The 26,151-nt window shown below is 41.7% G+C and overlaps 1 protein-coding gene across 2 annotated transcripts in view; it reads right to left on the bottom strand.

Moving 5' to 3' along the window:
- The window catches only part of WASF3 (WASP family member 3), a 127,590-nt gene that overhangs the window by 22,131 nt on the left and 79,308 nt on the right, over positions 1 to 26,151 (bottom strand). For both annotated transcript variants that reach the window (XM_032838193.1, XM_032838192.1), the window contains exon 3: positions 19,313 to 19,455. In XM_032838193.1, the coding sequence (XP_032694084.1) occupies positions 19,313 to 19,445 (133 nt within the window). In that variant the 5' untranslated portion in view covers positions 19,446 to 19,455. The remainder of the gene's footprint in view (positions 1 to 19,312; positions 19,456 to 26,151) is intronic.

Here is a 26,151-nt window from a genome sequence, read left to right as displayed (position 1 = left end):
GTCAGCTAGATTTTGTCCCATGTTACCTTCCAGGAGTTTTATAGTTTTATATTTAGGACTATGCTCCATTTTTAGTTAATTTTTGGGAAGGGTTTAAGGTCTGTGTGTAAACCTACCATTTATTTGCATTTCTACCAGTTTATCACCCAAATGAGAAGAGAACCTAAATCTTCTGGAAAGAATACTTAAAGCAAGAATCACCATGACATTTTCACAGTGCTTTATAATTTATATGGTGCTCTGATATCCACTTTCCAGACTGCTGTAATTTACAACATGGCAAACTGTGAGAGTAAAAACCATGCCCTGTTTAGTGTTACAGTCCAGCCCTAGAACAATGCCTCCTGACAAACGCCTGTTCGATGAATGCACCAGCTCATGAGGTCAACAGTGAGTTACTGCGTTCACTTTCCAGGTGACTAACCTGACCATCGAAAGGTGATCTGTCCAAATCTCATGGCTAGTCTGTGGCAGTAAGAGATGAAACAAAACTCTGGTCTTCTAACTTCTAATCCCTTGCTTTTATTATCATATACTTCCCTGAACTTCCTTGTCTAGAAATTAGCAACTTCCCTGAATTATTTCATTGTTAACTACCTGTTTAATTAATGAAATGGACTGAAATATTGCTTCTTAAATGGCCACTCCAAGACAATGGATGAGCATTTCTTCTGAATCTAAAAGCAATATAATTTCATAAATTCTCATGGTATAACTGTTTGTTGTTTTTTTTTTTTAAGATTTTATGTATTTACTTGACAGAGATCACAAGTAGGCAGAGAGGCAGGCAGAGAGAGAGGAGGAAGCAGGCTACCTGCTGGGCAGAGAGCCTGATACGGGGCTCGATCCCAGGACCCTGAGATCATGACCTGAGCCGAAGGCAGAGGCTTTAACCCACTGAGCCACCCAGGCACCCCTCATGGTATAACTGTCTTAACAAGAGGAGCTTTCTCTTAAAAAATGAAAGCAATAAAGAAATCAATAAAAACATCTTGTATCTAAAAAGTCATCCCTCCTGCCAAAACTGGAAGGGGGATCCCCAAGACTACTGATTTCAGCAGAGCAGTAAATTGTTTCTCTGTAAGTCTGGTATCTATTGTATGGTCCTCTGGAGTCACTTAAAATTCTGCCAACAGTTTCCACTCCCACAAAAGATAAAGCAGTTTCCAAAAAGGCAAAGGAATAAAATAAAGTCTTCACACAAATCATATGTTTTTCCAACTCTGCTAACTAGATGTGGTATCCAGAATTAATGTTTGTTCACTGGCTTATAAACTTTTTCCCCAGTGTTGGGCTTGTGTTTCTAATTAGCTCATGAACATCTCCATGTTGATATCCTATAAGAATCTCAAATAGGAATTCCAATAGGAATTCATTTTCACGTTAACTCAACCCTGCATCCCTGTGTGGAAAGGCATCAACCAACCTGAAATGAAGCCCAAGCAGAAATGGAGTCATCATCGGTGGCTGCTGCCTCCCCCTAAAGCTCATGGAACACCAATGGCACCTGTCTCTCCCCAGCACCTCTGAGCTCACACCCTCCCTGTTTCCCTCCTGCATGACATAGATCAACAGCTTTGGCTTTTTTTGCTTTCAGGTTCACCTCCCACCCTCAAATCTGTTCATCACACTGCTACCAAATGATCTTTCTTAAAGGAAGACCTGACCCTCCCTCCTACTCAAATTCTTTATTGCTCCCTATCATTCTCAAGCTCAAATCTAGGCCTCTCAGAAGGACGCAGAAGGCCCTGTGCACCTCACTTCTGCCCAGTCAGAAGTTTGTGCCCATCGTTTGTGCTCCAGTCAAAATGAACTATTTGCAATGTCTAAACCCATTTCCCCTTTCCCACAGATTCTGCTCCTGGTACTGCACTTTCAAAAATCCCTTCCATGCCTTGTCACCTCACTCAGAATAGAAGCCGAAGGCCATAGGAGGCTTATAAAGTGATTTAACTTCCTTTACCCTGCTGGCCTCAGCAACTATCACCCTCTCCCTTGCATATTCCATTCCGCCTACACTGTCTCCTTGTTCCTTCTCAGACATGCCAATCATTCTCGCTTCCGGTCGGGCGTATTCCTGCTCCTTCTCCTTGGACTGTTTTGTCCCAGAGACTCACAGGGTTTGGTCCCTCACTTTATCCAGATCTATACCCAAATGGGACCTTCTAAGTGAGACACCGCTAGCAACCTTAGCTAAAAGTGCCATCACCTCACCACACACATGCACACACACTGTCCCCCATCCCCACCCACCCACTTATTTTTCTCCTTAGCACTTATCACCATGCTGTAATTGTACACTTTACTTATTCATCTTGTCTCGTCTCCTTTCTTGAGACTGTATGATCTAAGAGGACAAGGGCTCTCTTCGGTTCTGTGCACTGCTTTATCAATCCCCAAGGTCTAGGACATGCCTGGCTAATAGTAGGTGCTCAAAAAGATTGTGGAATCAATGAATAAAAATGCATTAACTTAAAATCAATCCTTCAGGATGCAGGTAGGGGTCTATAAGATCAGATGCCTCTCTCTGTGTCCCCACAGTACCCTAAGTATACCTCAGTCACAGGACTCTTCACATAACTGAATGCTATCTTTGTGTAAGTTCTCTGAGAGTATAAGTGATGTCTTTTATCTCTGTATTGCCTGTGCTGGGTTAGTGTTCAGAGAGTACCACCTGAATAAAAAACATATGATCTCTTTTCAGTGCTTTCTTGTTAACAAGTACACAACCAACAAATCCTCCCGGCCCAAGTAAGTTTGGAAAACACTGGGCTGTAAAGATTAAACATGCTTCTATGCCTTGGGGTATCTCAAATCTTTAATACTCTAGGTGCAATAGGACCCTACTAGAGACCATCTAGCATACCATGTGTTCAAACTGACGGGGGCCTGGAAACACCTGGTAACATCCTTTGGAACCACTGTTTCATGACACCCATTTAGGAGAATGACTGCCCCTTCAGTTGGATGATCCGTAGACAGAGTACCACATTCCAAATAGTTTATATCCAAGACTATCAGTTGTTTATTTTGAATATCAGTCACGGTCAAAAATGTAACCAACTAATTTTTCTCTATTTGCCCATTCAGTTTAAAAGACATATTCCAGTCCATATCTCTGCCCTAGGAAAATATCCTTTCCCTTCCCCTTCGGTTATGCAGAAATCTGATTAATAGGGGCAGCACATATCACCAAGAATATGGGAGTGTACACCATCCCCTCTTGCAATAGCAGCCACTGTTGAGAACACACTCTGCTAGATGCTATGCAAGTTGAAAGGGGTCAGTAACACGTGTCCTTTACCTTCAATGCTTAAAATTAACCCTATTTGAAGAAAAAAAAAAGCATGCAATTGACACTATATTTCTATAGGAAGTACTCAATTTATAAAAAAGGAAGCAGAAATTAAGGACTCATACTTAATCTTTTGCCAGCTGTTAAAAGCTAATGAGTGACTAAAGAAAATGGAAGAAATTATATTTTCTTGATGAACAAGAATAAAATGTTGCAAATTACAGTATTCCGTTTTGCAAATAGCAACTTTTTTGAAAGGCTTAATTTTACTCACTCTTTCGATGGCAAGTCCATTAATAGCTAAACTAAAATAATTCTGAATTGAATTAAAAACCATGCTGAGGTAAACGCAATGTACTCATTCTTTACCGACAAAGGATCCACTTATGGCTTTATTAGTACCATTATCAACTTATGTCCAAGTATGTCAGGTTGAGAGGCATGCCTCTAAACTGCCAAAGCATTCAAAATTATGCCCGGATTTTCAGTTTTACTTAAAAGTGAAGATTTTCTGGAAACAACCACTGTGTCTGACAGGAGTCCTTTCTGTAGAACAAGAAAACAGTCATAACAAGGTCCTTCAGAAATTTTAACAGACACATCTAGCACCTAGATCTTGATTTGTTGAGATTTTGGTTTTTCATTCTCCTCTAAAAGCAACAAGGCTCCCTGGAAAAAGGACTGATTCCACAGCTGAGGGTGGAAAAGTACAACATGAGCTTAGCATACTTAGCTGTACTTTTCTAAAAAAGTCCAAAAGCGCTCAGAGAGTGGCAGATACATGTCACAAAGGACACAGGAGCCAGCCCAGAGGGCTTCCACTGGACTAATCAGGGAAAATGTAAGCATCAAATTAAATTATAAAGATAATGGATTAGAACCCACAGAGTCGGGGGGGGGGGGGGGGGGGGGGGGGCGCCTGGGTGGCTCAGTGGTTTAAAGCCTCTGCCTTCGGCTCAGGTCATGACTGATATCAGGTTTCTAGGATCAAGCCCTGCATCAGGCTCTTTGCTCAGCAGGGAGCCTGCTTCCCGCTCTCTCTGCCTGCCTCTCTGCCTACTTGTGATCTGTCTCTGTCAAATAAATAAATAAAAATCTTAAAAAAAAAAAAAAAAAGAACCAAATGTTACCGTGACTGAAAACAATACGTGACTAAAGTCACCATGGGCAGTACTGGGACAGGCAGAGACTGCGGTTTGAGAAGAAAGCACTGAGGAAAAGGTGTCATCACTCTGTCATAGTCCTGCCAATATCCTAAGTCTAATCATGAGGAAACACCAGAAGACACAGACCAAGACATTCCAGAAAATAAACAGGTCCCTTTTAAAATGTCAAGTTATAAAGTCAAAGAAAGACTGAGGAACTGTTCCAGATTAAAGAAGAGAGTTAAGTATATATGTATTTACTAAACTAAATGCTAATTTAGTTTAAACTAAACTAAAATGCATAATATTAAAAATACAAAATAGTAAACATATATTAAATATATACATGTATGTGTGTATAGGAGAAAGGAGGGCAGGAGGAAGAGTCTCTGAGAAAAAGAAAATGTGGTAAAATAATATGCAGGTGAAAGTCTGAGAATTCTCTCCTGGTTTTGACCTTTTTATAAGTCTGAAATCATTTTAAAATAAGAAAGTTAAAAAAGAAACTTTATTATAGTGTTTGTAGTAAAGTCCAATTATCATTGAATTCCATAAAATAGCAAGTTATAATTATTGGACCCTAGGTTTTTTTCCCCCTTTTTAAAGTTTTATTTTTTTCTACCATGAAAGCAATCCATGCTTATTAGAAGAAACACAGACAACACAGGAAGCTAAACAATAGGGAAAATGGACTAAAGTCCAGTCCAAAACATCCACCACTAACATTCTGATTTCTTTCTTTTGTCTTCGTTATGTTTATGAGTCTGTGTAAGATTATATATATATATATATATATATATATATATATGCATGCCCTGATTCTTACTGAAATCTGCTTGTGAGTATAAAAGCAATATGGGGCGCCTGGGTGGCTCAGTGGGTTAAGCCGCTGCCTTCGGCTCAGGTCATGATCTCAGGGTCCTGGGATCGAGTCCCGTATCGGGCTCTCTGCTTGGCAGGGAGCCTGCTTCCCTCTCTCTCTCTCTCTCTCTGCCTGCCTCTCTGTCTACTTGTGATCTCTCTCTGTCAAATAAATAAATAAAATCTTTAAAAAAAAAAAAAGCAATATATGCTTGTGGCAGAAAATCTGGAAAACTCAGAAAAATAAAAAGTAAGAAATGTCACCCAGAGTTAACCATAGTGAACTTTTTTTGTATACTTCTTTAACAATATTCTTTCTAGCATTTCATAAGAACTAAGAAAACAGAGGATGATTATTAAGCATATTCAGTTTGCTCAGCAAATATTTAATAAGCACGCACTGTGCACTGGGTGGCATCCTAGCTGCTTGAAGAAACACAGCAGTGAACACAGCCACAAAGCTTATGTTCTTCACAGACAACAGATGAGCAGATAATGTCACATGATGCCAAGAGCTATGAAGAAAAGAAGACAGTGAGGGAACAGAGAGGGGCAGAAAGTGGGTGGTACATAGGTGGTCACAAAAGGCCAGGGAACCATGTAGATATCTCAGGGAGGAACCTTCCAGGCAGAAGGCAGAAACCTGGTTGGTGTGGGAAGGCAGCCTCCAGGAGGTCAGTATGGCTGGAACCCAGTGAATGGAGGGAAAAGTGGTTAGAAGAAAGCGGACAAACTCCTTCCCTGTGGATTGGGGTGATGAGTAGAGCCAGGAGACCAGACAGGAGGCTGGTGGCTCAGACTAGAACAGGAGCCACAGAAGGGCCAACAGCTGTACAGATTTGATGCACAGTTGGAAGATATCCAGTATGAGAGAGAGAAGACACAAACAAGAGCTGGAAGAGGAGAGCTCTCATGGGGTAACAGGGAAGAGGGGGAAGAAAGAATTCAGGTGTAGAGTGTGAGGTGCCTATTAGAAATCCAAGTGCAGCTCTCTTGTAGGCAGTAGTATCCGCAAGTTTGAAATCTTTGGGAGGGGAGAAACAGAAGACGTACATCAGCACAAAGATGGCGTTTCGAGCCATGGGACTGGATGAGATCACCCAGTGAACGGAAGAAGGCAGAGAAGAGTGTCAATGACCAAGCCTTGGAGCACTCCCACATGCAGAGGTTGGGAAGATCATCAAAGGAGAGTAAGAAGGAATAGCTTGTGAGGGAGGAGAAACACCAGAGGGTGCCGGCCCAGAAGCCAAGTAAAGAAATGTTCCCCAGACCTGCGACTCAGCACCGGACTTGGCCATGGGGAAGTCAGTCCCCAGTAATGCTGACAAGCACAAATTTTAAGAGTGGATGGGACAAAACTTTAATGGGGATAAGAGAAAATGAAGAAGGTACAGGAAGTGAGGGCATGAACGTTCGTTCACGATATTCTGCTGTGAAGGGGAGCAAGAAATGGGTAAACTGGTAGAGGATGGTCTCAACTTTAAGTCTGGAGATTTCTCCATATACTAATATGTGGTAGGCATAATGTAGAAGGAGTGCGGGTGGAGATGATGCAGAAAAGAGGGAGTGTGAACACAGTCTTGGAGTGAGCATGAGGATGTGGGGTCCCGTGTTTCTGACAGAAACATCATCACTCACCACTTTAAAGGAGGGTGAGCAGGACACATCGGTACAGAACTTATCAGTGGACTGATCTGGCAGAAGAAGATGCCTGCTTCTCCTCTGACTGCTTTTCTTTTCCCAGCGAAATAAGAAGGAGGTCATCAGCTCAGGGGGGAAATTTGAGGTGGAAAGAAAGATATGAAATAGGCACTCCAAGGGCAGGAAAACTAATTAACAAAGGAATTACAGCAGGATTGCCGAGCAACCCTGAGAGCTCACCTGAGGAATGTGCTCATGATTTTAAATCTCTCTTCTTCTCTCACATAAGCATTTAAAGGTACAAATTTCCCTCTAAGCACTTCTTTAAGTAAATCCCACAAATACATGGTTCATTATCACACATAAGAAATAGTTTCTAATTTCCTTTTTTATTTCTTCTTTGACCCAAGGATTATTTTAAAAGATATTGCTTCATTTTCTAATATATCAGAATTATCTAAAAAGATTATTATAATTACTGTCTCATTACCATCATCCGCTTTATGATATCAATCTTTCAAACACATTATTTTATGGCTGGGCTTACGTTCATCTTGGTGAACATTCCATGGGAACACTAAAAGAATGTATATTCTATAATTTGGGAGTTCAGTGTTCTATTAAGGTCAATTAAATCAGACTGGTTAGTAGTGTTGTTCAAGCCATCTATATTCTTACAGATTTTTGTCTGTTTATTTTTATCATTCACTGGAGGTTTTTGTTAAAATCTGCCATTGCGATTCTGCAATGTCTATTTCTCCTTTTTGGTTATATTTCTATTTCATATTCTTTTAAGTTAAAATTTTAAATGGTGAGTTCTTGACAAATGAACTCTTCCCACTATTGAACCTCCTTCTTTATTATAGTATACTTGACATTAACATAGCCATATCAGCTTGCTTATGTTTTATGCTTACATGGTATCTATTTTACATTCTTTCCTTTAAATCTGTATCTATATCCTTAAAAATGCATGTATTTTAGTCTTGCTTTTTTACCTAACCTGATACGCTCTGCCTTAAATTTTAAGTGGGTGTTCAAAATGTTTCCATTTAACGTAATTCTTAATAGGGCTGGGTTTAATTCCATCACCTGGGCATTGCTTTTCCATTTGTCCTTTCTGTTCTTTGTTCCTTTCTTCTTCCTTTCCTGCCTTCTTCTGGAAAATCAAATGATTATCTTAGGATTCCATTTTACCTCCTCCATGCGTTACCTTAGAGGTTATTGGAAATTAAAATGTGCATTCCGAATTCATCATGACATACTTTCAAATAATATACTATTTCATAAAACAAAGTAAAACACAGTATCATTCCATTCACACCCCCCCCCATCCTTATAGCTCTCACTGCCATATATTTTAATTTCACATAGGGTATGAACTCTGATACATTCTGAATAGACAGCAGGCTTCTAAACAAATAGATATAAATATATAATTTTTAATGAGCCTTTATATTTACTCCCATTTTTACTTTTTCTCTTGCTCTTCATTCCTTCTTGCCGATCAAGGCTACTATCTGGTATCTTTTTCCTTCAGCCTCGAGAATTTTTCTAGCATGTTTTAGTAATGCGGATCTCCTGGAGACTTAATTCTCTGGGATTTCGTCTGAATAAAATAAAAATATGTCTCTTTCATTTTCATTCCACTTCATTTCATTCATATTTCATTTCGGGTCTTGTTTCTGATGAGAATCAGCGGTCATTCTGAACACTGTGCCCACCCTGTATGTAATTTCCTCCTCTTGCTTATCATTTCCTCTTTACCTTCTTCTTTTAGTAATATTACTATAAGGTGACTAAATGGGATTTTGTTTCATTTATACTTCTTGAAATTTGATGAGCTTCTTGAACCCTTTGGTTGATAACCACCACCAATAATCAAAAATTCTCATTCATTATTTCTTCTAGCTTATTCTTGCTCTACCCTCTTCTCCTGGGACTCCAATTACCTATGTATTAGACCCTTTGGTATTGTCCCACATTTTGGGCTCTCTGTTCTTTTCTTTCTCATTTTCTTTTGCAAATTAGTGTGAATAATTTCTACTGGCTAGTATCCAAGCTACTCCTCCTTCAAGAGTCTGCAGTTGGGCCCACCAAGTGAATTCCTTTCTTTCTGTTACTGGGATTTTCAGTTCTATTTCTTTTTTTTTTTCTCTCTCTCTCTTTAGTTTTCATTTCTCTTTGAAATTCCCTATTTCTTCATGTATGCCATTCACCTTTTTTACTCTGTCCTTCAATGTGTTTTTTTAATGCTTTCTTAGAATTTCAATATCTCTGCTGACATGACCCATCTATTTCTGAATGTTGTCTACTTTTTCCATTAGTGTCCCTGACATATTCACCACAGCTATTTTTTTTTTTTAAGGATTTTATTTAGTTATCTGAAAGAGAGAAAGAGATCACAAGTAGAGAGGCAGGCAGAAGGAGAGGGGGAAGCAGGTGCCCTGCTGAGCAGAGAGCCTGACGTGGGGCCCAATCCCAGGACCCTGAGATCATGACCTGAGCCAAAGGCAGAGGCTTAACCCATTGAGCCACCCAGGCGCCCCCACCATAGCCTATTTTAAATTCCTGGTCTGGTAATTCCAACATCCCTACTACATCTGACTTTGGTTCTGATGCTTTACTCTGTCTCTTCAAACCGTGTTTTTCACTTTTTAATTTTTCTGTTGAAAGCCAGACATGCTATACTGGATAAAAGGAACTGGGGTGTGTAGGCCTTCAGTGACATGTTGGGAAGGTGTGGCAGGAAGGAAAGTGTTCTGGAGTCCTATGACCTTTTTTCCCAGGTGTACTGAGGTGTAACTGACAAAACTGTGTATATTTAAAGTGTACAATGTGATGATTTGACATATATATAGGTTGTGATATACATGTATGTAGGTTGTGAAATGATTACTGTAATTGGGTTAACTTACATACCATCACCTCATACACTCTGTGCATGTGTGCGCGTGCATGTGTGAACTCAAGATCTACTTTTAGCAAATTTCAAATGTACAATACAGTATTTTTAATTATGGTCACCACGCTACGCATTTGATTCCCAGAACTTATTCCTCTATAACTAAAAGCTTGTATCTTCTGAACAGCATCTTCCCTCCCTCATAGCCCTCACCTGGTAATAACCATTCTATGTCTTAGCTCTGTGTTCAAATTACTTTTTTAAAAGATTCCACACATAAATGAGGTCATACAGTACTCTCTGTATGGCTTATTCCACTTACCGTAAAGTCCCTTAACACATCCATGTTGCAAATGGCAGGGTTTCCTTCTTTCTCAATGCTGAACCATATTCCATTGTATATTCCATATATTCTAGATCTTCCTTTGCCCTTCATCTATCTATGGTGGTGCTATGATCTACTCTCAGTGAGCCTAGGTCCCTGGATCTCATACCCCTCCCCCTTAGATGAGAAAGGAAGACAGAAGGGGCTAGAGTAAGGTATTTCCCTGCCCCCGGGGGGTTGGTCAGGCTCTGGTAAAACCCAACCACCTTAGGCTCCAGTGAAACAGTTTCCTTTGAGGGCAGGCACTAAGGAAAACACAGAACGCTCTGGTTATATTTCAAAATGGCTTCTCTTCCCCTCTCTCTGAGGGAAGCACTGTGAGAACCTGGTAGGACTCTTGACAGTAAAACTCACAGAAGTGTGGGAGCGCCCACTAAGAATGGATCCCCTAGAGCTTTTCACTCTCAAACTTGTTCTCACTGAGCCCCCAGTAATCCACTAGTCTCTCTAAATTTGGGGGCAGTGGTCTGAATTATGACCTCAGTTCTCTGAAGGATCTAAGAAAAGCTGTTAGGTTTTCAATTTGATCAGTATTTTTCTTGCTGTAGGACCAGGAATGATTTCTAAGTTCCTTAAATGTCAGACTGGAAACTGGAAGTCCCTTCAATATATTTTTCATTGCTATTTTGAAGTACTTATCTGCTACTCCAAAATTGGGGTCATCTGTGGGTCCTGCTTTTACCAACTGCTTTTTCTCTTCATTCTGAGTCACATTTTGGGGTGCCTGGGTTGAGCGTCCAACTTCTTGATTTCGGCTCGTGTCATGATCTCAGGATCTGAAGACTGAGCCCTGCATCAGGCTCCACAGTCAGTGTGGAGTCTGCTTGAGATTCTCTCCTTCCGCCCCTCCCCTCTGCACGCTCGTGTGTTCTTTCTCTTTCTCAAAATAAATAAATCTTAAAAATAAAAATTATGAGTCACATTTTTCTCCTTTTCTATATGTCTTACAGTTTCATTTTTTCACTAAACAATGTAGCTAGAAGAACAGTAGAGACTGAGGTAGAGAATGTTTAGTCCTAAGGCATATGCTTTACAGAAGACAACTACTTTAGACTGCTGATAGTATCAATTGTGTTCCTAATGTGGGAGTGAGCACAGTAAAGTTTTAGAATATTAAGAACCTCTGAACCTCTAAAATCTTTCCTCGAAGTTTTTAGATGGTCTGCTTTAGTAACACTGTACATCAAAACGATTAGAAAAACATCTGTAAATTGCATAAACCTATATACTCATGAAATAGGAAGAATAGAGAGGATAAACCAAAGAAGAACTAAACATTCAGATTTGGCAGACTCTCCAACTCATGCTGTTATGAATTATTCTACATTTAAATTCTGCTACGTAGAGATCCACCCAGGAAAAGGAGAAATGAAAAACAACCTCACTCATATTTACTTTTATAATGCCCTCAAGGAAGTATTTCTGATATTCCAGGTCAAGGGATGGGTCAAGAAAGTGCTTGAATTCCCAACACTTCTGCCTTTTGGGGGAGGGGGCTCTTATATCTGCCTCCAGCTTGCTAACAGGACTTTTATCTTATACTTTCCTATGTATACATACTTACCTCGCTTCACTGGCTTTCTATTTTAGTCCATAAGAAATGCAAGCATTTATCTCAGTTTGAAGCATTAAAATTTTAAAATTCTTACTGTTTCTTCCAGTCTACTTCTGTCCAGATACAGCAATACATTTTCTTTTAACATGCCCTTTTAACCCAGCCTTAAACTGCATGGAAATGTACTTGTGATCTATTTCCTGTGCATACACTGAGTTTGAATATCTCCCCTTCCTCCCACAAATCCCATTTGGCTAAAAACATCTTAGAAATCTATTCAGGGCATGCCCTTCAAAATACTTAGCTCTCTATTCTGAGTAGAACAGCACTTGGTATAATCAGTTAATACAACTGCAAATTTTAGACCCGATTAGATAACAGCAAATGTGAGCAAGCCCTTAAGGTAGTATTTTTATGTTGACCTGTCATTTAGTGTCATAGGAAACAGTATGTACCATAAGGAGTATTAGCAAAAATATTAATCCCGTTTTAAAATCTTTGAGACAAAAACACAGCTCCTTTCTTATTCATGCAATTACCTAAAACAGAAATTAACAGAAAAATAGATTTTGTAACAAATTTTTTATTTTTCAAAAGATGATATTTATTTATTTGAGAGAGAGCGAGCAAGCATTCACACACACCCGAGCAGGGAGAGGGGGAGAAAGAGAGAATCTTGCAGGTTCCCCACTAGCTCGGAGCCCGACACAGGGCTCAATCTCATGACCTGGACTGAAAAGCAAGAGTCTGACGCTGAACTGATTGAGACACCCAGGGACCCCTGTAATAATTGTTTTAAAGGAAAGACATATTTAAAATTAATGGGAGTCTCAGAATTTTTTTTAAATACCAAAAGAACCAGAGATGTATGTAGTGGTTTATACAAGAATATTTATGATAGTGTTCCCCAACCCCCAAACAAGGAAACAATTTATACATCTAACAGTAGGGAAATGGTTAAATAATTATGGTATATCTTTATAATAATCTCTAGCTATTAAAAATTGTATCTTAGATGAATCAACAAAGATGCTTACTATATTGAGTACAGGCCACAAAAACATATGTATGAGATACCATTTTTATAACGGTATATATAAAGCATTACAGATTATCTTCTCTCATTAATGAAAATTTTGTAATTTTTCTCCTTTGTGTTTTCCTGTTCTTTTAAAGTTCTTTATACTATCTCAATACCATCTAATATGAGCCAAAACCTTGGGGGTGGGAGGGAAGACCCCTTTCTTTGTGAATCTTGGGAGCCTTCATAAGGGGGGAGGAGAGGAAGACCACTATAATCTATTATCACAAGAACAAAGAGAAAAGTAGTAAAAAACACGCTAGAGGTATTAAAGAGGACGTATGTCATACTTGGCACAAAAGCCCTAAGTTCCCATGTTGCTGTTGTTCAAGGTTTCTTTTTTATTTTAGAGAGAGAGAATAAGTATGAGTGGGGAGAGGGGCAGGGGCAGAGAGGTGGAAGGGGGAGAGAATCCACAAGCAGACTCCCTGCTGAGCATCAAGACATGAGTGGAAACCAAGAGTCATTGCTTAACCCACTGAGCCACCCAGGGGCCTTCCATGTTCTTTTCTTCAACAAATTATATAAAAATTACATTATAATATCAGTAGGAATTTGACTGCAAGATACCATAATTTTTTTTTTTTAATTTATTTGACAGACAGAGATTACAAGTAGGCAGAGAGGCAGTCAGAGAGAGGAGGAAGAGGACTCCCCGCTGAGCAGAGAGCCCAATGTGGGGCTCGATCCCAGGACCCTGGGATCATGACCTGAGCTGAAGGCAGAGGCTTTAACCCACTGAGCCACCCAGGCGCCCCAAGATACCATAATTTTAATTGAGCAACTAGTTGATAGGAACAAGAGTACTCAGATTATTAATCCAGGAAAATGATGAAAAAGTACTCTTGATGTAAGAGTAATTGCTACACTAAACTGTCATTTGAAGAAAAAATCAATATTTCATAGCTAGAAAACCAAATAACACATTACTAACCACAACTGTTTTTTAAAAAATGGCTTCCCTGTCCCCCTCCCACTCCCCCCAGATCAAGCCTATTAGAAGTCAGGATCATGAGGCGCCTGGGTGGCTCAGTGGGTTAAGCATCTGCCCTCGGCTCAGGTCATGATCCCAGGGTCCTGGGATCGAGCTCCACATCAAGCTCCCTACTCAGCAAGGAGTCTGTCTCCCTCTCCCTCTGTGCTCTCTCTCTTTGTCCCTCTTTCTCTCAAATAAGTAAATAAAATCTTAAAAAAAAAAAAAATTAGAAACATGCAAAGAAAAAAAATCTAAAAATTACTAGACTAATCTTTTATTTTATTGGAGAAAGCTTTGGTCCTTTAGCTATGAGGCTGCTCAAGTTATAAATTTCCTCTTTCATTTCTATGACTGTTCTTAAACTCATTACAATAATCAATATTTTCTCACTGAAAAGATTTCAATTCCCTGAAAAGCCTGGTAAGAATCTCACCCTTTAAAGTTGAACATCTCATCTAGACGTAATGGGAACATGGTACCTCCAAATTCCCCAAAAGTTATGTAGAGTTCTAGGGGTTACAGAGGTCTATTTGGTATCTGGGACCAGATTCTCTTCTTTATTACAAAGTCACTTGCACCCGCACAACACTGAACTGCCCCTAGAGATGTGGCAAGGATTGAATGAGCTGGTGAATCAGGGCCTTGATGGCTAAGTCTTCCTTTCTGGAAGAGCAAAGAAATTTCTGTGGCCTCCTGGTCTGCTCTTCCCCTCTTGGACTTACCAGAGAACCAGTTCCCCTGGACCATCACAGAAGGTATCCCAGGGCAAGTCTCTGCTGCTCAGGAAGATATGATAGGTCTATGGTCAAGGCAAATCCTTCAAGTTCCCAGGCTATCTGCCCAGATGGCCTTTTAGATGAAGTCCAGATTCTCTCTGTACTGCTCATGCAAAGTTCAGATGGTGTGCGTCACCCACTCCAAACCTGGGGAGTGGAGGTATGGAGGGTGGTGCGAATGGCATGTGGGAGTGTCTGCAGGGAAATGGAGAAGATTGAGATGGTCTGCTCTTATCTGGACCTACTGCATAATGGTTAGATACTCAAAGGAGTAAAAAAAAATACTATTTTGACTTTACCTTGGGAATTAGTACTCAGTAAAAGAAGACTATTTTTTAGAAGATGTTTAATATGACAGATACATGCATTGCTAAAACGTCACTTTAAAAATACCTGATGAATGACTACAAAATTTAAAAAAAAACATAAAAACATTTTTAAAATTCTAATTCTTCCCAACAATTACAGATCATAAAAATATCAGATCAAAAAATATCTCCTGTAATGCAGGTTAGTGCAGCCACTCTGGAAAACAGTATGGAGGTTCCTCAAAAAGCTGAAAACAGAGCTACCCTATGACCCAGCAATCACACTACTGAGTATTTACCCTAAAGATACAAATGTAGTGATCCGAAGGGGCACCTGCATCCCAATGTTTATAGCAGGACTGTCCATAAGAGCCAAACTATGGAAAAAGCATAGATGTCCATCAACAGACGAATGGATGAGGAAGATGTGGTATAAGTATATGCAATGGAATATTATACAGCCATCAAAAATGAAATCTTCCCATTTGCAATGACATGGATGGAACCAGAGGGTGTTATGCTAAGTTGAAATTAAGTCAATCAGAGAAAGACAATTATCATATGATTTTACTGATATGAGGAATTCAAGAAACAAGAGAAGAGGATCACCGGGAAAGGGAGGGAAAATTGAAACAAGATGAAACCAGAGAGGTAAACAAGCCATAACAGACTCTTAATCTCAGGAAACAAACTGAGGGTTACTGGGTAGAGAGAGAAGGAAGGATAGGGTGGCTGGGTTATGGACACTGGGGAGGGTATGTGCTATGGTGAGCACAGTGAATTGTGTAAGACTGATAATCACAGACCTGTACCCTGGGGCAAATAATATGTTATAAGTTAATAAAAAAAACCTCCTGTAATATATTTTGACTTATTGGAAAGCCCCCACAAAACCTAAAGATTCACCCAAAATGGAACATTTATTACAATGTGAGTGCCGTAGCATGTCATAGTATATTTCCTGTTCTATGACCATATCAATGTCAATTACATATGCTTTTTAAAACTCTAAGTAGGCACCGAACTGATCTGTTGCATGCTGTACCTAGAGGGGCATGGAGTGAATAATCACTCATGAACTAATTACTGGTTACCAAAAGTGTGATATTCTAATAAGTAATATTAGAATAAGTAGTAAGTGTTATTCTAGTAAGTTGTTCTAATAAGTAACTAAGTATATTGGTTTCTTACAATTAGATCCTTGGCATCCGTATCACTCTACTCTTCTTTCTGTAAGTCGCTTTGGGCTACAGGCACGGATCACACAAGGGACAGGAAGAAAGGAGGTTTGCTCTACGGATCCCCGAGTTGCTCCCTGAATGGGAGGGGAAGCCCTCCTGCACCCGTCCAGGGACCAGGTCTCTCTCCCCGCCTTCCACACCTCATGCTCTCTCTCACCCTCAGCTCCTGTCTCTACCTGCACACTCCTTCGCCTTCTGCGAGCTGGCTTCCTCCGCCTTCTCTTATATTCTGCCCACAACTCCCGCTTCCGCCTGCAGGGGGCCATCAGTCCTTCAGTCCTGGACGATGACGTTTCAGCAGCAGATCCCGTAACAAACCCACAAATTGTGTTTCTTAGTTCAAGCTTCCTGCCAGCACAGGACTGGCCCAGCTCATCTTTTCAATCCAGATACATGGTATCCCATTCTACAGATCACATCTCTAGTGCATGCTCATTCATCCGTTCTGGAGGGATCCCTAGCATCTTGTTTTAAAGCTCGCCCAGTGATCTAAGGGAGACAGGGTTGAGACCCACTGGGGCAGCCTCACTAAGGTCGACTGTCTTTGAGGCCGGTGCCCATCCCTGGGCCACTTATGAGGCAGAGTGGGTTAGGTGGACACAGGGAAACCAAGGCTGGGTGGTACATTAGTTTCCTATTGCTGCTTCTCCTTATTGTGTCAAATGACCACAAATTTAGTGGCTTAAAACAACACACGTGAATTATCTCACAGTTCTAGAGGTTAGAAGTCTGAAATGGAGGGCCCCGGGGTGGTTCAGGGGGTTAAGCATCTGCCTTTGGCTCACGTCCTGGGATCGAGCCCCACCCTGGGCTCCCTGCTCCGTGGGGAGTGTGCTTCTCTCTCTCCCTCTGCTGCTCATCCTACTTGTACTCACACTCTTGTTCTCTCTCCCACTCTGTCAAATAAATAAATAAAATCTTAAAAAAAAAAAAAAGTCTGAAATGGATTCCTCTGGGTTAAATCAAAGTTTTGGCAGAGCTGTGTTCCTCCTGGAGGCTCCAGGGGAAAATGCATTTCCTCGTCCCTTTCCACTTTCCAGAAGTGGTCTGCGTTCCTTGGCCTGTAGTCTCTCCTTCCATCTTCAAAGCCAGCAACGGTGGATTGAGCCTCACATCACATCATTCTGACATGGGCTCTTCTACCTCCTCCTCCCACATTTAAAGGAACCCTGGGATTACACTGGATAATCCAGACTAACACCATTTTTTTAAGATTAGTTAGTAACCTTCACTTCCCCATCATGTCACACATATTCCAAGGATTAAGATACAGACATCTTTGGAGGAGCCATTCTTATTCTGCTTACTATGAGCAGACTATATGGAACAGAAAATACTGGGTATGGGGTTTTACTCACAAGCACCATAAACACAACCAACATAATATCAGGCTGAGTATTATTACAAAATGACGTATAGCTTGACTACTAAAACTTTAATCATTTATGTTAGTTTTCATCTTTTATACTCCACATCAATAGACATTTCAGCCATATAAACAAGAGACCAAAGCATTCTTTAAAGATAATATGAACTCAAACAGCAACATTTTTACCCTTCAATAATTTATAAGCTATTTTCCTATAATTACACAATTTATACATTTTTATCAACAACCACTAGCCAAAATCAATTGTAATTAGTTTAGATTCCAAAAGAAATCTATTTTAAAACACGTTTTAAGCAATCTCCAAATTGCTTTTGCCTTAGCCAATGATTATATATTAAAAATGGAACAACACGGTACAATTCCTTTAAAGAAAAATACTTATCCACAGTGTTCCTTCTTCAAAATTAAAATAAAAGCACTTGAACATTTTCAACAAACATTTTCTTGTTGTTGAAACAACCAGTATGTGAAATCATGGAGGTTTTCCTAGTTATTAACAGAGTTTTTGAAAAACTTAACTGTGAAAACCTGTCATCCAAAATGCATCTAAACCAGAAAGGAGTGGGACAAAGTGAGAAAACAAGAGCATGATATAAATGTAAAAGTTAGGGGGAAAACATTCCAACTTCAAAAAGCTTTGAAGGAAAATGCATTTTCAGACACATCTGAGTCTTCAGAAATGAACTATTTCTGGGTGCATGGATGGCTCATTTACTTAAGCATCCGACTCTTGATTTCAGCTCAAGGTCATGGTCTCAGGGTTCTGAGACTGAGCCTCTGCTGGGCTATATGCAGGGGGTGGAGCCTGCCTATGATCCTCTCTCTCCCTCTCTCTCTCTGCCCCTCCCCACCTCTTCTAAAAATAAAAAATAAAAACATAAATGAACTATTTTTCTTGGGTATTTCACATTAATGTTCAAAATTAAAATAACAAAGTCCTGGGGGCACCTGTGTGGCTCAGTCATGATCTCAGGGTCCTGGGACTGAACCTCACATCAGGCTCCCCACTCAGTGGAAAGTCCATGCTTCTCTCTCTCCCTCTGCCTCTCATCCCACTCCTGCATTCTCTCTTTCTCAAATAAATAAAGTCTTTAAAAAATTAATAGAAAGTCCCTTTTTCCTTATATTTGCTTGGATTTATATAATCTACATGTATAATATATACACAGTACTATGTATATATAATAATCAGCTTATCTGTTGACCTCAATTAAGAAGTTAGTACCTGCATTTAGGTTAAAATCAGCAAATCTCACTATTTTTTGGCTTTAATCTTTGATTCACTTGGAATATTATTTAATCAACAAATATTTGAGCATCTACTCTACGCCAGGCATGTTACAAAAGTTAACAATTTTTTAATTTATCACATTTAAAAAAAACAATTAGTCCTGTCCAAGCTTAACCGAAAATTCACATTTTTTAAAAAAAGTATCAATCATTTTATCCTCATTTTAATAAGCTTTTAAAAATCGACACTACTTTGAATCCACACATTTGGTCTTATCTAATAATTCGTAAACTGGTCAATTTTAACTTTACATCTTCAGCACATAAAGTTGGTATCATGAGACCAGTGATTTATTTCACACTGGGAAAATTGGGTGAGCAGGAGCAGGTTCTTTCCTTTAAAGTTGTGGTCTCTTCTTTAGACAAAATTAACCAATGAATTGAAATCAATTTGCTAATGGTAAAATTAACAACATGCCATTGGTTATCAGAAAACAGGTGCTTTAGAAATGAGATGACTTACTTAGACTGCTTAGCTGGCGTATGATAGCAGCAAGAGTACTATTGGTTACACATTCAAGTTCACTGGTAATCCCTTCAGGCAGGGCCCCCCGGCACAAGTGCCGGGGTTCGATGTTCCTCTTCACTAAAGGCATGGCTCACAATCTGAAAATTAAAAAGACATTTTTTTTTTAAAAGCTCATATTCACATTTTAACAAATTTAGAGTTTTAATTCCCTTGAAAATTGATTCCTTCCCAGGAATTTTCTTTACCCTTTCTATATGAATCAGCTAAATACAGAACAGATGCCTAATTACTTACATAAATTTTATCAATTTCAAAGATATATGGAGAATACAATCCTACTTTTATAGAAAGATAACATAAGCAAGATTTCCAGTAAAGTATGAACTGAATACATGCATTTTTACCTTCCTTTCCTCTCTAGTAAAATGAAAGAGACAGAAAAGGCATAAGCCCAGAAGTGCTAACGGCAGGAAAGAATACAGCGCCCCCAACTCGACGAGCCCAACCAGATGAAGACACAGAAAAGGCCATACCCAGGTGGAAATGTAGAGAGACAGGAAGTGAGCCCGCCTGGACCATGCCCACCCTCCCCAGCAAAGGCTCAGGAGCCTGAGCTGCCATGTATCCATGAAACAGGGGTTGGGGGAGAATGGATCCCCAGCAGGGATAAGCTAATAAACCAGATGTACTACAAGGATCTTCAAGGACGAATATGGAAAGAGGAAAGAGGCTGGCTTTCAAAAATCCATTCGCAAATTCCTTCTCCCTTCCCGGGCTGCTCCTACTCCAACCCAGCCAGCTGTTTTACTTTCCGGTGAATTCCAGAATTTGGACTTGAGACACAAAACACAGCTAAAGATTATGGTAGGAAATGCGCTAAGGCCAAGAGTATTAAATCAAAGTCTACACTGAATGTAAGACAGAGCTGCTCCCCATACCCTCATTCCCTAGCTCACTTCTCCAGCTAGCTCTTAGTTCCCAGAGCACTGGCAGCCTCCTTTCCACTCCCCATCCAAAGAGACCGGGACATTCCCCCCAGAATGTTGGAAAAGAAAAGATCTACAAACATGGACATTGAGCCAGGGCCTCTCCCTATGGAAAATGCCAACCAGGTCACCCTATAGTTAGACCTGCCAAGAATCTCTCCCACACGATTTCCCATCAGCTTTTGATGCCTCAGATCTAAGTAAGAATGGACAGTGACCTTTCAGGAGAGCCTTCCCCAATGTTCTAGCAATTCTTTTCACTTCTCTCCTCAAGAAGTACATTATAAACTAACATAAAATCTCAACTTTTTGCTTAAGGAGGCACACGGGAGTTTCAAACCTACTGCTTATGTAACCAATCTACGGCTCATACAACAGTAGAAAATCCAATGACTGAGATTTACTGTCATTTTGACAAGATTATCATACTGCCCAACTTGTAGGAACAGAAACTGAAAAGCCTAGGACATTGGTGAGCAGTCAGACCAGCCCTGAAATGCCAATCTGGAATTCTCATTATGTAAGACAAATAATATCCTATTTGCTTAAACTACTGTAGTCAGGTTTCGGTTACTTGGAGTAAAACTTATTCCCAACTGGTACAATAATTGAATGGCATACTGTATCTAAAAACCTGGAATGTGGTAAGCATGTAATACATTTTTGTCTTTCTTCTCCCCTTTCTTTAAAATCTTTGCTCGAGCATCTAATAAATACTTACCAAATGCCTACAGCCTACCCAGGTGTTATGGCGAGTCATAAGGACCCAGTGGGGACTGAAAGCAGACAAGGTCCCTCCCCCAGTGGAGTTCTATTCTACAAGGAAGCAAGACACTGATCCAAACACACAGATTAATGAACTCGGGGTCAGAAAACCATTTTGGGGGGCAGGATGCTGAGTTGTCTGCAGAGTCATGGGCAGCCTCCGGTGGGTGCGGGACATGACCACTGACTGAAATCTGAGGGGTGAATAAGGGTCCTATGGTAATGTGGAGAATGAAGCAAAGGAAAGCAAAAGTGGGAAAATTTCTCTTCAATTATACAATGTTCGACTACTTCTGTCTTATGTCCATGAAGGTGAGAGCTCAATATATTGACCATATTTTCAGATTCAAATCCTACTTCATTGACTTAGGTGCATTGCCTACAGCACATCACTTCACCTCTCTGTGCCTCTGTTTCCCCCCCATACAATGTGGATAAGAACACTACCTACCTTAGAAAATGAGGATCTAATGAGTTATTACATATATAAATAATTTCGAACAGCCTGGCTTATAGTGGCATTCAACAACGTGACCTACCGTATTCATTTTATGCTATCTTACAGGTGATTATAATGTTAATTATTATTCCTATTATAATAAAAAATGGAACAGTTTACTAGCTGATGATTGGACCACAGGAAATAGATAATAATATTTGTATAAAAATTATGTGAAAGAAGGACACGCTCCAGGAAGGAGTCCTAAAACACGCAAATTCTAGATCTCCAAGTCTCAAGGCAAAAATATAAGATCTACTGTGAGTTGCCATGACTTTCTGGGAGAACGCATTAGAACAACAGGATGGTAACTAATCACAATAGCAACGAATCAGAAAACCAGAAACTGTCATAAGGGAAAAAATATCGCTGATAAACTTAATAAAAGCATAGAGTGTGGAAAGAAAGATACTGAAAACTGATCAACAGGGACTGCAATGAAATGAAGAAAATTAAGCAACAAAAATCATGATGTCCACAAAGAAGCACAGAGCGATGCAGGGGGAGGCGTACGGTGGCAAACACTTTACAGACGGCGCAGAAAAGCCAGTGACCCGGATGTTGTAGGAGAATCCAAATTCGTGGGTAGTTGGAAAGTTGGTTTGTGTAACTGGCCCAGGCATGAATTAGCTCTTAAATCATTTCTTAAAAGAGGGATTTATAAGAGTTTGGGGTAAATATAAGATTCAGGAGCTGAATGTTATGCATATAATACTCCCCTCTTCCTCATTCATTTTGTACTTACTCGGTGGGAGCTAGCACAGGCCGTCTCCCACACAGGGTGTCTCTCGAAAATGCACACACGACTTTGCTGATGTTCTCAGTGGGAAGGGCTCATATCCCGCTCTGATACCCCACCCACGCCTGCCCCATCCTTCGGCTTCATATTCCGGACATCCCCCTCTGGTGTCACATAGCGTTGACTTAACACCCCGGGGGTATCTGGCAGCCCCACGGAAGGTGCTGACCCAGAGGCTTGCTCAGGATGTTATTAGGACACAAAAGAGAAAAGCTTAACTCTGTACACGTGTATTAACCATGTCTCCTACACCTGGATTCTGATACTTTGACATCTTGGAGGCAGACACAGGTCCCTGGACTGGACAGACTGCTCCTCCCAGAATTAGCCAATTCCCAGAGCTAGGTAACTCACCCAGGAGCTCATGTTTCATATGCAAACTTACTAACCCAGAGCCTCCATCTCCTCTCTCTGCTCTCACACCCCAGGCCATTGTCCGCCTGCCCTAACCACCCCAGTGCCAGAGACTAGGCATCTAGGGACAGTAGTATGCCCCAAAGCCTGCTGTAATAATCCGGCCAATCCCAAAACTGCTCGCCCCACCTTACCCATCCCTTCCCACAGGAGCCACAATAAAAGCTCTTGCCCCCATTTCCCTCTTTCTCCCTCCATCTCCAGGTAGCCCCGAAAGCTGGTGCCTCCCCACGTGGACCCCTCATGATGTGGCCCACCCCTCCTCCTGGCATCTGCAACATTTATCTTATCACTGGCAGCCACTGCCCCATGTGTTGGCCTCATCATATGTCACCTCTTCTGTTAATGTACTGTATCTCAAAACGGCAGGGAAGTCTGAGACGGACTCCCATGAGGCACCAGGGCAGCTGCTCATCGGTGTCCCCACTGACCATTCCAAGCAAGCTGCCACCGTGTCTGGGCCTGGAACCAGGCTGGGAATTTCTCCCAGGGTGGACTCTGAGCTTTCTGAACTCCGGAACCGCATCTACAAGTTCCATGTTTTCCACACTGACTTTTACGGTTCCCCAACAAAGCCTGAGCGCTGAAAAACCTTCTGCCAGTTGCAGACACACCCGCATGTGTAGACAGACACATCTCAATCTGGCCTTCTCCTCAGGAATTCGTCTGTGGTTGTTACAGCATTTCAGCTCTAATTAACCCGAGCCTTCATTTCTCGCAACCGTTAGGCATCTACTTGGCACTCCCACTCTCGTCTAAATACAAATGACAACAGAGAGAGGCCATGCTACTCTCTTCCCAATTTTAGACAAATTGTTTTGTGGCTCCTTTTTAAAGTTCTAATTATCTAGCAATCACTTTTATGGCTTTCCAATTCAGTGCAAAGTACTCTGACACGTGTATTTTTCCCCAGATGGCCTTTATTTTATCGGACACTAATCCAGTTTTGAACAAATTGAACAGCAGGGTAGAGGTAAAGGAGAAAATGTTGGGTCAGTCATTACTCTTGAAAATGCTTTGCAGTGCCAAAAACAGACATGTAATGAACTAACCCTGTTAGTCACCAACAGATGACTTAAGTACGCCTCTCAAGTCCTTCGCTGGAAGAACTATGACCCTTCCAGATCATTCTTCCAGGTTATTCTGTATGCTAAGAAAAACACCCAAAGATTACTAATCAGATGTGTAAGGATTATTAGAGGTTACATAAGGCATTACTATTAAATCTGCAGTCTGTCCAGCTTTTCTGGGAAAGTTTCAATTTAGAGAGAGACAACCTGGTTCACATAACAGTGAACTAGATTCCAGATGCGGCTGAAACCAGGCCAGAGCCTTTCCCTGGGAATTCGGAAGTGGGACCCCCACACCCTGCTCAGCAGCTGCTCTCTTGAACCGCAGGGATGGGTAAGTCTTCCACCACAGGAAATGCAGATCGGCAGGGTTAGTTAGCAGCAAGGGAACAAAATGATGTAACAGACTGGCAAAGACAAGAGACAGACAAGGACACTCTAGACTGCCCAATCTCCCTCAGACGGCGTGGCCAACGAGGAGAAGATGCTTCCACCCAGCCTCCCCTCCCCCCCTTCACTGGGGGGTCAGACTTGCCTCCCAGTTTAATGGCTCTTCCAGCCTTTTCTCACTTCCTCTATTTCTTGCCACACAGGCATTTCCCCTAACCAGATCCTCACAGGTGTGATCCCATCTTGAGGGCCGTCTCTTGAGGACCCAGACGAATCCAAGTGGCTGCTAGAGTCTGGGAAAATGAGTGGTAAGACAGGGATCTGGGCCTTGCACACAGACCACTCTGCAGGCAACGAGCAGGCAGTCTGAATGGGCAGGCATGGAGAGCGCTGCCACGAGACTGTGGTGCGCTGGCGAGAGATTTCTGTTGTAAGGGACCTGGAAACTGCCCTGGTAGAGAGAAAGGCCATGATGGGCATAATAAGGCAGACCCCTAGAAGACACAGAAGGAAAAGCATCTACAAAAAGAGCAGAGTTGGCTAGCTACTGCTAGTGTGTACTGGTGGCCTGCCAGAGGGTAACAAAGTATTGAAAGCTATTCACAAGGAGTTAATAGCTAGAAGCGGAAACATTCGAGCCTTCCTGGTGGGTGTGAACAGGTCCTCATCGTGACCTGTAATGGAACTATGGACCTAACTGTGACAGCTCTGGAGCTCAGGACGTTCAAGTGCTCAAAGTGCTCTATTATTATGCAGGTCCAGGCTGTGGCTTTCAGGAATCCTAACAACTGGAACAGGGACTTCTGATGGACACCCACGTTGATGCTGACTCCAAACACCTCCCCACCGCCCACCAGGACCCTCCGGAAGCGGTCAGCACACCACTCTAGAGGCCTCCCGGCCACCAGTCAGCAGGTGCACTAGTGGCACACAACCCTTCCCCGATGTCCCCTGGGTGCCCAGTGCCAGGCCTGGGCAGGGAGACTGACAGGTGCTGACTGGGGCGGACAAGCCAGTGGTTGATGGTTATGTTCTGGAGGCCCTCATAAGACACACGCTTCTACAGCGTGAGAGATAAACTCAATGGAGGTTCTGGGTCTGATGACTCTGGTGAAGCTTCTAGGGGTGTGGCGGTAAGGGCATGCTGGGATAGCCCCTCTTAAGTAAAAGACAAACCTACAGGGAAGGAAGCACAGGGACTGTTAGGTTGGGTCCTCAGGGCAACCTGGCCAGAGACTGGGTGACACAGCAGCTGCCAGCTCTGAGTGTGGCCCAGAGCTCAAAAAGACTCTGTCTCAGGGCCAGGCTTGGCACAAGCAACATGATGTTTGGGCCATATGACCCAGCGACCCTGGATGGTGCAGGCTGTGTTTGTAATGGTAAAAGGCACATATGGAGCCCCTGGCAAGTTCCCGGGGAAAATCAAATGCATGCCCCCTGGGATTCCGAAGAAGGTCATGGCATCACAGCAAAGAATGACATACCTTCAGAAGAAGCTCTTGGTGTGTGTATTACCAGGCCCTGGTAGAGATCATGGAACAGGAAGGGCCCAAGTAGCCAAGGTTCCCCTTGGTGAGTGAAGACTGTAAGTCAACTGGTCCATCAAAAGATGGAACTGGCACGACCCAGATCAAGCCAGAGTGAGAGGCATGGCTGACCCCCATGAGCAGAAGTCCACACCTCCAAGCCACTCATCACAGCAAGCGCGCATTCCATGCCCTGTACCTCTGGTGATATCCTGACTTGTATATCTAAAGGGAGGAAGACAGCAAACATGAGCTGGGTTGATAGGTCAGCCTGACAAGGCGGGGGTGGGGGGGGGGAGGACCAAAAAGCAACCATGGCTTTGGGACAGCAGCATTTGGGGATGGACCTCGAAGATTCTGGAGAGGAACCTCTTCCCCCACATG

Source organism: Lontra canadensis, unplaced genomic scaffold (assembly GCF_010015895.1).
Source record: "Lontra canadensis isolate GAN:19392208 unplaced genomic scaffold, GSC_riverotter_1.0 scaffold103, whole genome shotgun sequence".
In the NCBI taxonomy this organism is placed as follows: domain Eukaryota; kingdom Metazoa; phylum Chordata; class Mammalia; order Carnivora; family Mustelidae; genus Lontra; species Lontra canadensis.
Note: the sequence above shows the minus strand (reverse complement) of the source record. Positions and strands in the feature narration are given on the sequence as shown.